Source organism: Egretta garzetta, unplaced genomic scaffold (genome assembly GCF_000687185.1).
Source record: "Egretta garzetta isolate BGI_Z169 unplaced genomic scaffold, ASM68718v1 scaffold25, whole genome shotgun sequence".
Lineage (NCBI taxonomy): Eukaryota > Metazoa > Chordata > Aves > Pelecaniformes > Ardeidae > Egretta > Egretta garzetta.
The window spans coordinates 3,800,033-3,815,143 of record NW_009259800.1 but is presented as its reverse complement, the minus strand read 5'-3'; the positions used below and the strand labels follow the sequence as shown (position 1 = coordinate 3,815,143).

The following is a 15,111-nucleotide window of genomic DNA, read 5'->3' as shown; positions in this document are numbered from 1 at the left end:
TGAATTTTAGTATTTTGGGTTTTAAAGGAATCTTTCTGGTTTTTAAGTATTTAAATGAAGTATTCTGGTTTTGGTAATCCTGTGAATAGCTTCACAGAAGTAGCTGTTTTGCTTATGGCTTGTTAATCTTTGAGTATGTGATGTTTCATTCTGCTAGACTAAAATGTAATTATATATGCAGTTGATCAGTTCAAAATTAAAATGAATGTCATCTTAAAGTCAGCTAACGTGCACTATGTTTTTTATTTTCCAGTGTCTGAAAGTTGGAGTGACGAAACATGTCTCAGTCAGGTGAAAAAGTAAAGGTAAAGAGATGGCTGCATAACCAAAATTTTGTTTAGAATGTATTCAACTTCTGAAAATATTTGTGTTTTTACTGAAGTGGTAAAATGGTGAATAAATGATACCTTACTGCTTCATACGTGTTTCTTAAGAGGAACTGTTCAGTAGAAACAGGGTCTGCATGGGATTCTAGTAATAGGCTTTCAGGTGTTTGCCAGACATTCAGTGTTTGCTTACACATTTAGAATGGTGCCTTTACCTAAGGAATTTTCATTTGGTAGACCTTCATTTCTCAAGTTTTTGCCCATCTGGGTGGGTTTTAAAAGGATTGTTAGCAATTAATTGCCTCTTAAGTGATTTCCCCTGTATCCACCCACTGGAAGGATGGCATTGTATAAAAACTGTTCTCATCATAAACTCATCTGTGAAGAAACTGTTTGGTTCCAGCTAGCTCATAGGTCCCTAAATCAAGTGGCTGCTGTTCTTATTTAGGCTCCTATTAGATTTTCAGTCAATTTCTAACAGATGGTGAAGCAGATTGCCCTTTTTATAGGCCAAATCTCTTTGATAAGTTTTCCAGGCACATTTCTTATTCCTGCTTTTGTGTCAGAAGTTAAATGTTGCAAAGACAGGTGAACAGCTTAACAAGCAGCAGATAGATCTCTGTGTGATTGTATCTTGGTAGTCTCTACATTACTATACAGTGTTCTTGCTTTTCTAAATGTGGGTGTATGCATTTTTTATTTTTACAGAAGACAGTAGCAGCAGATACCAAATTTGAACAAGTATTTTTGACCTCTATCTTAAAATCTTTGGGATTTTCAGCTATGCTTATAGCTTAAGATTAATAATAGTGTGTTCTTGCAAGCTTGCAGACTTTTTTTTTTATCCAGGGAGAGACTTTTGTTTATGTGTAGCACACGGTACTTACCAGATTTCTATTTATATCAGACTGCTTGGTAAATGGGCCTGCTTCAAAGTCTGCCTTGCTATAGCAGCAAAAAATTGTTTCGTTCTCTAATTTTCCATGTGCTTTATATTCCTCTGCATTTTATTGTATAGATTCAACTGAACTCTGTTTCAACTTTTTAGGGGGAAGGGGATCTAATTTATATCCAATTTTTGTTGTCTTGTCAGTTTTCCGACTCAGCAGGCTATGTGGGATTTGCTAATCTGCCCAACCAGGTTCACAGGAAATCTGTGAAGAAGGGCTTCGAATTCACACTGATGGTGGTTGGTAAGTGACTTAAGTACTTTTGACTGTTATACAAAACCAAAAACATTTCTTTCACATAGACATATATGTCTTCCTACTTAGCAATTGACTGTTACGCAGAAGAAAAAGCTTTGAACTGCTATACGCTCTCTAATTAAATCTCATGCTATTTTGTCATGTTTGGTAGGAGGGAGTATTTGTAGTGATTAAAGATGATTACTTTGAGCGAACAGGATGTTCTTGTATTCCTGATTCATCATCAGATGGTAGGGGTAGCTGCTTAATCTTTCTTTGACTCCCATTTCCCCGACTGAAGGCATGAATGCACATGGTGAATATCTTCCTGTTCAAATGGTGATGCTATTCTTGTTTTCTGCTGTTCTATACTGCCTCACTCTGGTATTATAACTAAACTTTTAACTTGCCTGTTCTGTGAATGAGCACCTGTAGGAGTCTTTGATGGAAAGTCCTCTAGGTGCAAAGCTGTTTTAAGTGACATTTTCAATTATACTTGCGTTGAATCAGTTTAATGTTATACAAGTGCAAAGGGAGTCCACAGTACTATCACCTTTTTGTAGTAGTTAACTTGCAATTACAAGTTACTGAAAAATGAAAATGAGAAGAGATGTGTAACACTTTCTTCTTATTGTCTGTGCCCTGTAGTACCGTTTGAGATTATTTGGTGACAGACTGTTCAGCAGTGTCTGTAAAATAAATTGGTCACCTGTAATAAGTGTAGAGGTTTTTTTTATTTCCTGTAGTTTGTGGTGATAAGTACAGATAATTTCTCCATCTCTAAGATTAGGTTAGTAGCATCTAAAATAACATGGCCAATTTTTCTAAATGCCTTTGATTCCTTGGGTTTGAGAAAAAAGTGACTTTCTGAAATTCAGATTTAGTAATTGCATTTGCAGGTTTAATTTTATTACTTTGATGAAGGACAAAACTTGTATGACCTGAAGTTCTGAAACTATGGAACTTCTCAGGTGTACTTTGAATAATTTTCTTACTATTTTCTGTTTCATGTTTCATGTATGTAGCCTAACTGTAAGGGTGCAAAGCTCAACTGTTAGTTTGGGATTGCTTTATTCATTCTCCCTCCTAACAGTGTTCCAGGGTCAATTTCTAGCTCAGGAAAACCTTAAAGCTCTGAGAAATTTTCAACAAGAGAGTTACAGCTCCTGATTTTGTAAGTTTAAATGAAGAAAACCTTTTATTTCCCTGAAGTAACCAAACTATCGCTAGATCGATAGTCAAAGTGCAGTATGACCTTTCAGCTTTTATTATGAAATCTATTACAGTAAACTTAGCATTTTCATGTAACATTTATAAAGATACTAGAGGCTTGTTTTTCCTGTGTTTTTAAAGTGCGTAGCTGAAACTTTGATGTTTTTATCTCAATTCCTAGGGTGGATCCTGGTGAACAAATTATTTTTCCTCCGTCACGTGGGCTTGGGGGAAGAGGAGGTGTTTTAAAAAGCCTCGCGTAAAAGGTGTATATGCTTAATAACTTGAATTATTTTGTTTGTAGGTGAGTCTGGCTTGGGAAAATCCACTTTAATTAACAGTCTGTTCCTGACTGATCTTTATCCAGAACGTTACATTCCTGGAGCTGCAGGTAAATGTGGTTTTGCAGTTCCTCCAGCACATACCCTATGAAATTTCATGTTCTTTCAGATACCATTGCTTCATTCTGATGATAACTTCACGTGTGAGACCCTTTCTTCACACTGTCTAAATGTATTTTAATCCTCTGAATTATATTTTTTGAGCTGTCATTTTCTTATTTATATTTCTTTTCAAAGACTCAGCTTTTATTGTTTCTTCATCATTATTAAAAAAAGCAGCCCCCCAAACCCTTTAGGTGTCAATATACCTAAATGTGGTTTTGCTGTAATCTGCATTTCCGCTGATGGTTTTTGCCTGTAATGCCTTAAATCCTGGTTAGAGGTGTAAATACCTTTTGGCAAAGAATCTAGCATGCTTCTGAGTATTTTAATTTTATTTTTACATATTGTCATGAGTAAATCCCTCTTTTTTTAGTTCATTGCTTCTTGTTTATTTACAAAAAATGTGTTAAATTTTGACTAGCTAGCTTTTTTTTTTTAAATATTTAATGTCATGTAGGTTACAATACACTTCACATTGCATTTCTCATCTGTTGCTCTCTTCCTGCAGGGGTTTCTGTAGCAATTGATAGGCATGATAACAATCAAAATGTTCCTTTATTTTAGAGAAAATAGAGAGAACAGTTCAAATCGAAGCTTCTACAGTAGAGATAGAGGAGCGAGGGGTGAAACTGCGTTTAACAGTAGTTGACACACCAGGATATGGAGATGCCATTAACAGCCAGGACTGGTATGTGTGTAAATACTGCTTTGCTTGATAGAGTTTGTATCTTACACAAACACTACTCTAGTGTGTCTGTCTCTCTGAACTTAAGTGATTCAGCTGGTGGACTTTGGATAACTTCGGTGTACTAAAAGGCGGCAACAAGTTCATTATTCTTAACATGGACGGACTGTTATCTTGAATTCATGGTAGAGCATCTTTTATGAGTCCTTGCAGTTAAGCACAGTTTTCTAAGTGCTTCTGTGTTCTGGGTGCTCATCTTCATATCATCAGTGACATGATCATGTAGTTTGTGTGAACTTTCAAATTAAGTTTCTCTTACAATTTTTGTTGCCTAAAACACACATCTCTAGTAAAACTGTATTACTTTGTACAACTTCCTGTTTCAATTTTCTAACAACTTTTTTATGTTTTTAAAAGGTTTGGTTAGTGTTCTCAAGGCTGTCTATGATTCTCCCTCAAAATGAATGGCCTTTCCTTCAGCAAGATTCTCTGTGACAACTGCAGTCAACTTTTTGTCCCCATAGCTACTCTGACAGGGCAGAACTCTAGTGAAGGGAGATGTGGGGTTTTTTGTTTGTCTTCCTGTATCTCTGGCCTATCCAGTTTCCGTGTTTTTAAGACAGTACTTTTCATTCCCTGTCCTTTATAGGTACTACTTGCAATTTGGCTAGAACTGCATTTTTTTTTTTAGGATGGAGTTACTATTTAGCTCTCTCTGGCCTAAATATCGCTGATAATCTCTTAATGGCTGAAATAATTGTCTGCAGATACACTGGACAACATACAGAACTGCCTTCTCAGCATAAAGATCATGAAGAAAGAAAATGGTAAAATAGTTATGAAGGAACTGGGCAGTTTGCAACAAAATCAAAATTAATACTTTTACTCATAAATGTGATTTCCAAATCATCGTCAACATGCACTTTTCTTTAACTGTGGAAAACTGATCTTGTGCTAACATTTTTCAAATAAAGATGAGATATGTATTAATGTGCTTACTAGGATGCCTGGATTATTCCAGTGCAACTAGAAGCTAAACTGAATTTCCACGTGGTTGTCTTTTAAGAACTGCTAACAATGTTTATTTTGCTTAGCCATTAATTTTTGCTGACATTTTTTTTCGCGGTGGTAATCCTAAGGCAAATGAAGTGTCACTGTGCGGAGAAAGGGAGCATAAAGCTAATACTGGTTGATTTGAGTCCTTCAGTATAAGTTAAAGATCAGGAAGGAGGCAAATAGCTGATAAAATAAACATCTATAATGCTAATAGAATGTTTTGTAATCTTTTCTTGACAGAATGCTGTGTTATCTGGAGGGTTCTGAAGACCATTGTTACCAGACATGTTTTTTCTCTTCCTTCTATGGTGTACTGTAGAAACACAGCAAAAATGAAAGCAGTGAAGTTATACTAAATGGAAGTTTGAAAGTAAAGCCATAGTGGGATTTTTATTTTTGTTTTCCTCCCACTTTTCCTACTTTATTAAGTTGAAAACAATTGAACTTCTAGAATAACGCTAAGGCATCTTTCTGGATTGCAGCATGGTCTTGCTTATTTTGTGCACTGTTGACTAGAGCTTCCTTCCGCTGGAGCGAAGAGCTCTGCAGCCCATGTATTGTGTAACATAGAGCTCTTCCTGTTGATTGTGTTCTAATGCCCTTTGTTTATTCTGCTAAGATGTTTTTTAGAGACCTACGTGTTCAGATTTTTCCCCTTTCTTTTTGGATGCTTGCTAAATAGTCATTCCATGATGATTCAGACCTAGTAGAACAATTTACTGGATTATACTTACTTTTCTTAAACATACATTATGGGAACAAATAGTACTTACATACTACAAAATAAAACACTGCAATTGATTTTCATTGTCTCTCTCTAGTCCCACTTTCTTACGTCACACAAAAAGACTGAGCTGTGATGAGTGTCATTTTGACAAAATCTGTTAGTCTTTGCAGGATGTCATAGGGAGTTGGTTGGAAAGACTCTTTGTTTTGAACTGTAGTCAAGACTAACGCAGTGCAACTACCTTCCTTCCTTGTTAGTTCAGAGGAAGCAGAAAATTTGTGTTCTTGAACTTATGTTTGTGTTCAGGAGCATTTACTGCAAATATGGTTAACCGGTAGATGGTGCTGATCTCTATCCAAGTTTTTATAAAGCACTTTTTTGGGGAAAGCTACAATTTGTGCAGACTACCTGTTTTTCAGGATGAGTTTCACTAAGGTTATTTTTGAATAGAGGTAAATCGAACTGTCACAATGTCCCTAGGAGGCAACAATCGCTGATCCTGTTTCATATATCTTTCTCCTGAGTAGGTTTCCTAATGGCTTTTTGTTTCTGTCTTTGCATTGATGAAAGGGCTTAATTTTAGTGTTTGACTCTCAAGGATGGGAGCTGGGGTCAATTTTAATGTATTTTCCGTCACAGAAGAAGTGCTAGTAAGCATTATGTGTTGTCAGGACTTTGTTCAGGGGGTCTCCTGGATTGGAAGAATAACAGTGTTGGATTGGGAAATGAGTTGTTAGAGAATGTGTTGTACTAAATCTATAAAGTAGATTATTTTTTGTTTTTCCAAATGCTGTTGTATTTAAAACAGCCTGTAAGAAAAGGTGGATATTAACCACAGTTAACCATAGTGATAATTTTTTAGATACTGTGTGAAGCTTTAGTGCTAGCTGTTCTGTATTCTACAAGCTACACTTAGGGCTCTTGGCATTAGTTTAGGCATGTGTTTGGAGAATAGCAAAGTTCTTTATGGTAGGAGGTTTGAAGCGTAGAACGTCTCTTCTATGTGTAAGGCCATTAGGATCATGAGAGAAGCAAGTCTTCAGTAACATCTTTCATCAGACAGAAGAGAAAGGATCTAAGGAGGGGAGGAAAAAAATATTGCTTCACGCACAGATTTGGGATCAAATCTGGTCTCAAAAATACGATTGGCAAAAACAGTTTACAGATTAACTTGGTAGGTATTGGTGATCATATGCCTTGTTTCATCTCAGTTGCAGTGTCGCAGGTCATTCTTTGATAACTGCTTTCTGGCTGCTGCTAACTTTCTTTTTTTAATGGCTTATGTGAAGTTGTATCTTGTGTGTTTTGGCAGCTTGGTAATATTGTTCATTTTCCCCCAATGGGCTTAAATGCGGTGGTTGTGTTGTTTGCTGCTACAATACAGGATGTGCTATCTCCTAAGTAATGATACCACTGTGCTATAAGCCAGGTGTTTCCCGGAAGTCAGGAGGTACAGGACACTAACGCCATATTTATAGGGAAAATTACAGCCGTTAGAGCTAGAAAACTGCACGTAAACTAATTACATTGCCAGAGAAATGTGTGATAGTTGCTTTCCCATTGTTTGTGCTTGGTTTCTGTCCTAATATTTGTACGTCTTCAGTCTCGTTACCTTTCACCAGCTAAGAAGAGAGTATCTAAGATCAACAGGAACGTAAACCATGTTCTACTTTTTCAACACATCTAGGTATTAAGATGCTAGTTCTTAAAGACATGAGCAGCACTAAGGTCAAAACCCAATAAATTCCCTCCAGTCGTCTTCTGTAGTATGACTTATCCTGCGAAGATATAAATGTTCTACTATAGATTTATTCCTCCCAGATCCAAAAGCTTACTCAGCTTTGGAAAATCAAATTCTCTTTGGGGTCTCTTCCATCGTTCTTGTTACTTTCTTTCATTATCTTCATTACAGCCATGCAGCCCAGGGTTGAACTTAGCTGCCTGTCACAGTATTTGCCATCATTCTATGTGTTCATTTTCCAGATTACTAATTCTTTTTTTGTGTTCTCTTTGTCTGTTTTCTCCTTAAGCTTCTCTAGTCAAATTTGCACTTTCTCAGCAACAGAAATACTATTTTTCAAGTTAAGCTTTCTGCTCAGCTTTTGCCAAAGTAGTTTAAGATATGTTCATGACACACAGTCACCTGCCTAATCTCATCTTCATCAGTGTGTTCATTTCCCTTCCTCTGCAGTACTTAATATAAAGTGTCCTTTCATATTAATGTTGTTTGCAGGTGTCTACATGCTCTGGAATATTTTAAAACAATCATCTTAGTAATGCAATGTGTTTTCTTTTCTCACTCTAGTTGCTTCTTTTTGTATCTGATTATATGATCAAATTTTGTGTTCCTTTACTTCTTTGCAGGGCATATTTTAAATTACCTTGAACTAAGTAGTTTTGTCTTTGCCAACAGAAAAGGATTCTGTAAGGTAGCAAAAATAGCTTAATAAATCATGTGATGCTTTAGTGCATGACTTGGAAATGTACTTAATTCAAACAGACTAGAATACCAGAATTTTCATAGGTAACTATAGAAATCTAGCTCTAGGGTCAGGGTTGTAAATCAAGAGGATATCCGGGATATGTCATTTGTCAGCAGCTTTAAAAACAAATCCTTGCCCCCTACCCCCAGGAAAAAAAGCAGAAAAATCCTCAATCTCTTCTGTTCCTGTCTGCGTTGTCTCAGCACTGAATACTATTTTTCTGAGCTTGCACTTGACCTTTTTATCCAGTGGGCAGAGTAACACTTGAAAGTAGCTCTAGGCATAAATAGACACTTGGTGGTTGCTATGAAAGTATCTTTTTGCATTACCAAAATACGTTTCCTCCATAGTAGTTACAATGCTAGGAAGTTGAATTTTTGTAACAGAAATGTTCTTAATAAAAGTGTGACTCTCCTCCTTCTGTTCTTATCTTTTCATAATTCTTTTTTAATTATTTCCAAGCTGATCTAAGATGCCTCTCTTCCTCCCCTCCATCCCACCCCATACCACAGCTTCAAAACAATTATCCAGTACATTGACAACCAGTTTGAAAGATACCTTCATGATGAGAGCGGTTTAAACAGGCGCCACATTATAGACAACAGAGTCCATTGCTGTTTTTACTTCATCTCTCCCTTTGGGCATGGGTAAGAAAAAACTCTTGAGCTCTTGTATGTTAGGGTGTTATATTGTGTTCATGAGTCTGTTCATTACTTGAACTGGAAACTTAACTTTAATGTTAATTGAGTTACTTCCTACACTGTCAGTTAGCCAGTCCAATTAAAATGGTCCTTGGGGATTAATGCTCTCCTCTGCTTTGTCCCCTTTTTGGCATTTAATATTGTTTTGAAGCAGTCAGTATTACGTTGTTTATATATAAACAGAAACATAAGAGCTTATAATATCCGATTTATCTTATAAAGATAACTTTAATTGCAATTCAACCTTTACACAGCCAAGCTGATAAGCAAGTGCTCTGACAATTTATTCTGGAAATCCTATTTACGTAGATACTTGAAATAAATAATTTTTAATACATTTGGTCTGTTAAAAAAGAACAAAAAAAAAAACCTCCTTTTTTTTTCTCCTTTTATTTTCCACTCGTTGACAGGCTGAAACCATTAGATGTAGAATTCATGAAGGCTCTTCATGGAAAAGTCAACATTGTCCCTGTGATTGCCAAGGCTGACACACTGACGCTGAAGGAGAGAGAAAGGCTGAAAAGAAGAGTAGGTCTAACACTTGATCATGAGAACAATGCAACCCATACAATGTTAAAGTCAAATATAAAGTAAATTCAAACTGAAGAGGGGTGAATGATACTGGCCAAGGACCTAATCTTCAGGAAGCGTGAGGTGGGAAATCTCTGCTGAAGTCTGATGTGCTTTACCAGTTACGCTTGCTGAGAATCTGGCCATTCTTGGTTTCATCTGTGTTAGCAAGCAGCGCACCCCAGTAGAACAGGTTTTCAGCAAAATGGTTTGTAACGAGGGCTCAACTCATTCTGAAATGCATGTAGCATAAATGTTTCATACTAGCTCTCATGTAGTCCAGTGGACCATTAGCGGTCGGAGTGCGTTAGATATGTTCTGAGAGTGTATCTTTTTAGGCTTAGTTTCATCCAAAAGAAAATTTGTTTGTGTACTCTTAACTGTACTGCATCATTTGTAGCAAAATGTGGTTAAGTCAGGGCAACTGGAAGCTTGCTTAACAAGTGCACCCATGATACAAACAAAAACACTAATACGGAGGCAGGACACAGGGGCTAATATATTGGCAGGATGCTCTTTGTAGCTCTGTTATGGAAAAATGTATGTCATCTAGCATACGTGTTTTCCTACTAGGTTATCTCTGTTCATGTGTATTACCAGGACATACTTAGGACTGCATTGGAGAAAGGCTTTCCAGGCAGTGGTACTAAAATAAATCTTTTTGCATTGGAAGATTTATGATTTTTTTTTTTTTTTTTTTTTTTTTTTTTGGCCAAACCTTTCCAAGAGGGGCCAGCTTCTGCCAAATATGACGTTGTAGTGAATTCTGCAGGAATAAAGTACATATTTGTGGTTGTACAAGTCTTTTACTTTAAATCTGTGCTGGTTTTACCACTTCTCTTTTTCTGTGGCTGTGCTGACTTGGTGAAAGATTTTTGTCTGATAGTAATACAATTTGTGGAGCTGTTACTTTTATAAAGAAAGTGTATTTGATCTTTCAGCAGTGTAATTCAGGCTCACTTTTCATTGGTGTTTATTTTTTGCTTCAGCATTTGGTAGCAGAATGATGTTGAAAGATTTGAAGCAGATATTGAAGTGGAGCATCCATTATTTGACAGCATAATTGACTGGGAATTTGAACGTTCTAGCTTTGTCAGTTCAAATACATAAAATGATATAGAATAGGTTCTAGCTACAGTCATCTTTCACAAAAGCAGTTCTTAGGTAAAATGAAGAGGAACATACCAGGTTTTGATACTTGCTGTAATTGTTCTGTGACTCTTCTGTGCTCTTTTTATCTGCTGCTTGGTGGCCTCTCTTAGGGTCAAGCATAGCATAATGCATGTGCTATTTGACACTTGCTTCTGTGTATTGGTATTGTTAACACCAGATTTTAGCTGAAACATGGCAGTAGCACAAGCAAACGTCTTTCCCAGTGTGAATTTGGAACTGCTTATTTTTAATACAATTCTGTAAGTGATATTAGATTGAGGGTTTACGATGCATGTTTATTGCGGAAGATGGAGATGAATTCCAGTTTACATATCCTGTGATGAACAAATTAATTTAAAGGCAACCTCTCTTGACCATATTCAGTGCTAATCCATGTCTCGTTCTTCCTAGTTTGCACAAAGTTACTTTAAACTAGCTAGTCTTTAAAACAGTTTTGACTTACACATATGGACACCACATTTATGCATTGACTGAATATAACGAGATGAATGGCACTTATGCTGTAGTCTGAGGGAGTGGTTAGGAAACAGGTAAACAAGTCTTCATTATTTTTGTAGTGCTGGCAAAGGTCGCTCTACAAACTGAGTTTATACTAAGTCAAATGTATAATGTGGTTCCAAAGCTTTGAAAGTCTAGCTACTGTATATTGTTCTAACTCAAAGCATTTTGGCTAACAGAATCTCTAATCAAGAATAAGAATCAAAATCCTGCTTTGCTGACGCAGCTTGAAGTCTTATTTTTTTTAGATGTTTCTGCCATTTGGCCATCAATCTAAAGTAAAATGTTTTTGTTTTGCCGCTTTGGACTAAGCAGCACGATCAGTTTGTGGTGCTTGCAAAGGAAACCCAGCTTGGAGTAATTCCTGTTTGGTCTTTCTGGAATTCAAAGTTATTTTTTAAAACTCTTGAGTGGGAAGAAATGCAAGGCAGTTTCACAAGCTGTGCCATGCAAGGCTGCTAAGGAAACCTGCTCAAAAGAATGACTTCATGAGAGGGGAACTAATATTTTGACTTTTTCTTTAATTTCCCATGGGAAGGCTAATCTTTAGGAACACAGAATCCTCAGAGGCCAGTAAAATTCAGATTTGAAGAAGCAAAATGCTGTTTCATTGTTAGGACCATAAAATACAGTTTGTTTTTATTGCAATTCTTTTTCCTTTCAGGAAAGCACTAGGCTTAACAGCTGTAATATATTATTCTAGCACCCCTTGTTGTTGGCTTTCCCGTTATTGTTCCACTTGCATTTTATCTTTAAGATCTCAGCCAGGTTAAATGTGCTTTCTTGTTTTACGCAGCTACTTAAAGGCATCGAACTGCAGCACTGCCCCACCTATCCCAGCTGTGCATCTTTTATTATCATTTGGTGACAATTTAGTTATCTTCCATTTTGCAAAACAATAAGGACATGCGTTGATTTAAATGTAATTGTGCAAATGTAACTGTTAATTGCCTATTGGCAACACTTAATCCCAAATTCCTTTTTTCTTTGAAAAATGTTGCTCTCTGTGTTGGTGGGGGCTCGTAATACTGTATTCAGCGTGTGTGCACGTGTGAGTGCGGGGGATGTTTATGTACCTGGCAGGAAGACATTGTCATGGGAATTAACTGTGGTTCATACATGGTCATTCCTCTTCTAATGGTGTGAGGGATTGTTTTATTTTAAACAGCTGTTTAATAACCAAGCTCTGCTTGGACGAGTTCTATTTATACTGTAGTAATCAGTTGCCATCACGACAGAGGATCGAGGAACCCAACAATTCTATGGGAAGGCTCATTAAGGCCTCTTGTCCATTTGAAGTCTGGTTGTGTTTGTATTATCAAGTTAATGTCCAGTTATATATGTAGTAATGACAGCACAAGTCCTTACATAGGCTTTTCTGAATGTTTTTGTGATTACCTCAACCTACTTTCCCCTGATTTTCCCCAAACTTTGTCTACTGTAAGAGTTCATTACTGTAGTAGTGCTGCTGCTGGGTTCAGGTGCTGGCTGAGGGGTTACAGTTAGGGAATACTAATCTAGGAAGTTTTCATGGTTAATCTTTTTCTTCTGAGACATCCAAGATCCCTTTGAAGAGAGTTATTGTGGAATCTCAGTATTCTTTGTGCTGTCTTCATACCACCACACTTCCTTTAGTGAAAGAAAATCCTGCAAGTGCACTTGATGGGATTTCTGACTTAAGTATTTTTAAGTATGGCAATAGAGTCATTCTCTTCAATTTTGAAGAAAGGATTGACTTGTACCACCTTTTGAAACTGCCAAAGGCCTGGAATTATGCTAGCTACTTACCCCTGCGGTGATTTCATTAGGAAAAGAATGTATACAGGAATACAGATAGTGTATTTTTTATGTTAATCTCAGATAGTAGTGGCAATAAAGAAAACTGTTTATGAATGGTTTTTCTCTTAGTGGATTTTGAGTAACTTTCTCCAGTTTAAGTGGATAATAAGCTTTTGTCTTCTTGATTCAAGAGACAATAGGCACTGTCTTTTAAATTTTTGTACATATGAAATATGGAGATATACTTTGACACCAGCTGCATGGTTTTGATGCTGTAACTAATGAATCCCTTCTACAAATTAATTGGCTTTACTTATTTTTTCATATTAACTTCACTTTGTTTTTGTCTGCTTCTGTATTATGCTCAATGTAAATCTTATGGGTTTTTTAATTATTTACTTGCTATGTTTTCTAAAAATGCATTTAACTTGTGTGCCTTTTCTAACTTTAAGCCTGTGTTATTTGGCACTTTGGACATTGTGTCAAGTGTATATTTCTTAGTCTTCAAAAGGTGCTGTACAAGAGTGCACTGTATTACAAATATTTTGAGAGTTATGCAGCTACCCTTCATAGCAAATAGTGTTTTAATTCTGATGTTTATTTCCCAAGTACAGCTACAAATTGTGGTCTGAAGGCCTTGCTTGCATCTTGATATGTTTATTTTAAATCTTCATTTCTGTATCGCTGCACAAAAATATGCTAGTGAAGGTCATGTGCAAAGAAACATACATTAGGAATGTCATAAAATGCATCTATTCAGTGAGAGCGCTTCTCTTGGAGTGGACAGACAGGTGAGCTGCTGTTCATGTTTAGCCATACCGGATTTTGCAGATTGTATCACAGATTACAAACAGTTTAATTCAGAGGTAATCTCAGCAAATGTTTTGGCTTTTGAAAATGCCTGTTAGGCTCTTTAAAAGAGAACCTCTGCAGTATTTTTAAGATACTTTCTCTGTAACAGTAAAATAAAATATTTAAAATCCAACCAGGTCTAGTGTAGGCTTCCTTTCTTCACTTTAAGGATGTGATTGATTTCCCACTTAATATTCCTTTCTTACATCTGAAAACATGAAGGTTGCTTGCTGAGTGCTTTTATACCTTGACCTGTTATTTCCAGGATATTTATAGACTTCAGGTTCAAGTCTCTGTTGAATGAAGAAAAATGAAAAATGCTGGATTTTTTTCTTCATAGATAGAATGAAATTAATGCCATGTAAGATGGTCTTGTAGGACATAAACTAATTTGGTAATACATAAACTCAAAGCATAAGTAATGGCAATTTCTGCTAATGATTTTTTCTAAGCATTGTCAAACTACTTAAGGCAGAAAAACATTCTGAGTTTTCTAGATATGACAGACTAATAAATCAATTGTGTATGTTTTTAATGTAATACCTCTTCAGGGAAATAGGAATTTATTATTCTTCCTTTTTTGTAAACTTCAGGTTCTGGATGAGATTTCTGAACATGGCATTAGGATTTATCAGCTCCCTGATGCAGATTCTGATGAAGATGAGGAGTTCAAGGAACAAACCAGAGTTTTAAAGGCAAGTTTCGCTCCTAATTTATTATTTTGCTGCAGTAGTTCTTCCAGCCTTAAAGGTACTCCATTACTTCATAATATGTTGAAAATTCAAGTTTTCTTTGGATGTTGACTCTGAATTATAATCCTTTTTATTCCAGTCTCTGCTTCATCAGAATTCCAAATGTAGTGTGTCGTGACTGTCTTTTAAGTGTAAACAACTCTTTACCAAGAACAGTGATTTGCAGTCTATTTTCTGACTCAAACTTTTTAACATGCAAGCAGAGAGAGAATGTGCGTGTGTTATGGTTACTGTACTAATTAACAACTTTCCTCTCATTAGAGCAGATAATAATGGTTTTACTGAAGTAATTTCCTCTTTGTGCTGTGATACTTGCAAAGGTGCTTGAAGAATGTATCTGAAGTTCTCTCTCTAGCTACTTTAATCTGTATCTGAAGTATGTTTCTGTTGGCTGTTTTCCATGCATGATGTTATGTCAGATGACACATTATGCCCAAACTGTACTTCAACAACAGTCAAGTGTTCCTAAAGCAAAGCGTCATTTCCTTTTGTGCCTCTCTTAAGACAAACTGATCGTAACAAAGCTACAGGTGTTAATAATGAGGTTGCATTGCCTAGAATAGGATTTGTTGGTTTTCTGTTGTAGAAGGATTTTAGTGGAGTGCATTTGTCAACATTTCTTTTCTCCCTCTCCTGTCTGTTACTTAAAAGTCTTTGTGCTTTCTTT

The 15,111-nt window shown here is 36.3% G+C and overlaps 1 protein-coding gene across 2 annotated transcripts in view; it reads left to right on the top strand.

Moving 5' to 3' along the window:
* Nucleotides 1-250: 250 nt before the first annotated feature.
* The window catches only part of LOC104127208 (septin-2), a 33,298-nt gene continuing 18,437 nt past the window's right edge, over nucleotides 251-15,111 (top strand). For both annotated transcript variants that reach the window (XM_035895361.1, XM_009639862.2), the window contains exons 1-7: nucleotides 251-305; nucleotides 1,420-1,519; nucleotides 3,030-3,116; nucleotides 3,733-3,856; nucleotides 8,632-8,766; nucleotides 9,231-9,348; nucleotides 14,286-14,387. In XM_035895361.1, the coding sequence (XP_035751254.1) occupies nucleotides 279-305; nucleotides 1,420-1,519; nucleotides 3,030-3,116; nucleotides 3,733-3,856; nucleotides 8,632-8,766; nucleotides 9,231-9,348; nucleotides 14,286-14,387 (693 nt within the window). In that variant the 5' untranslated portion in view covers nucleotides 251-278. The remainder of the gene's footprint in view (nucleotides 306-1,419; nucleotides 1,520-3,029; nucleotides 3,117-3,732; nucleotides 3,857-8,631; nucleotides 8,767-9,230; nucleotides 9,349-14,285; nucleotides 14,388-15,111) is intronic.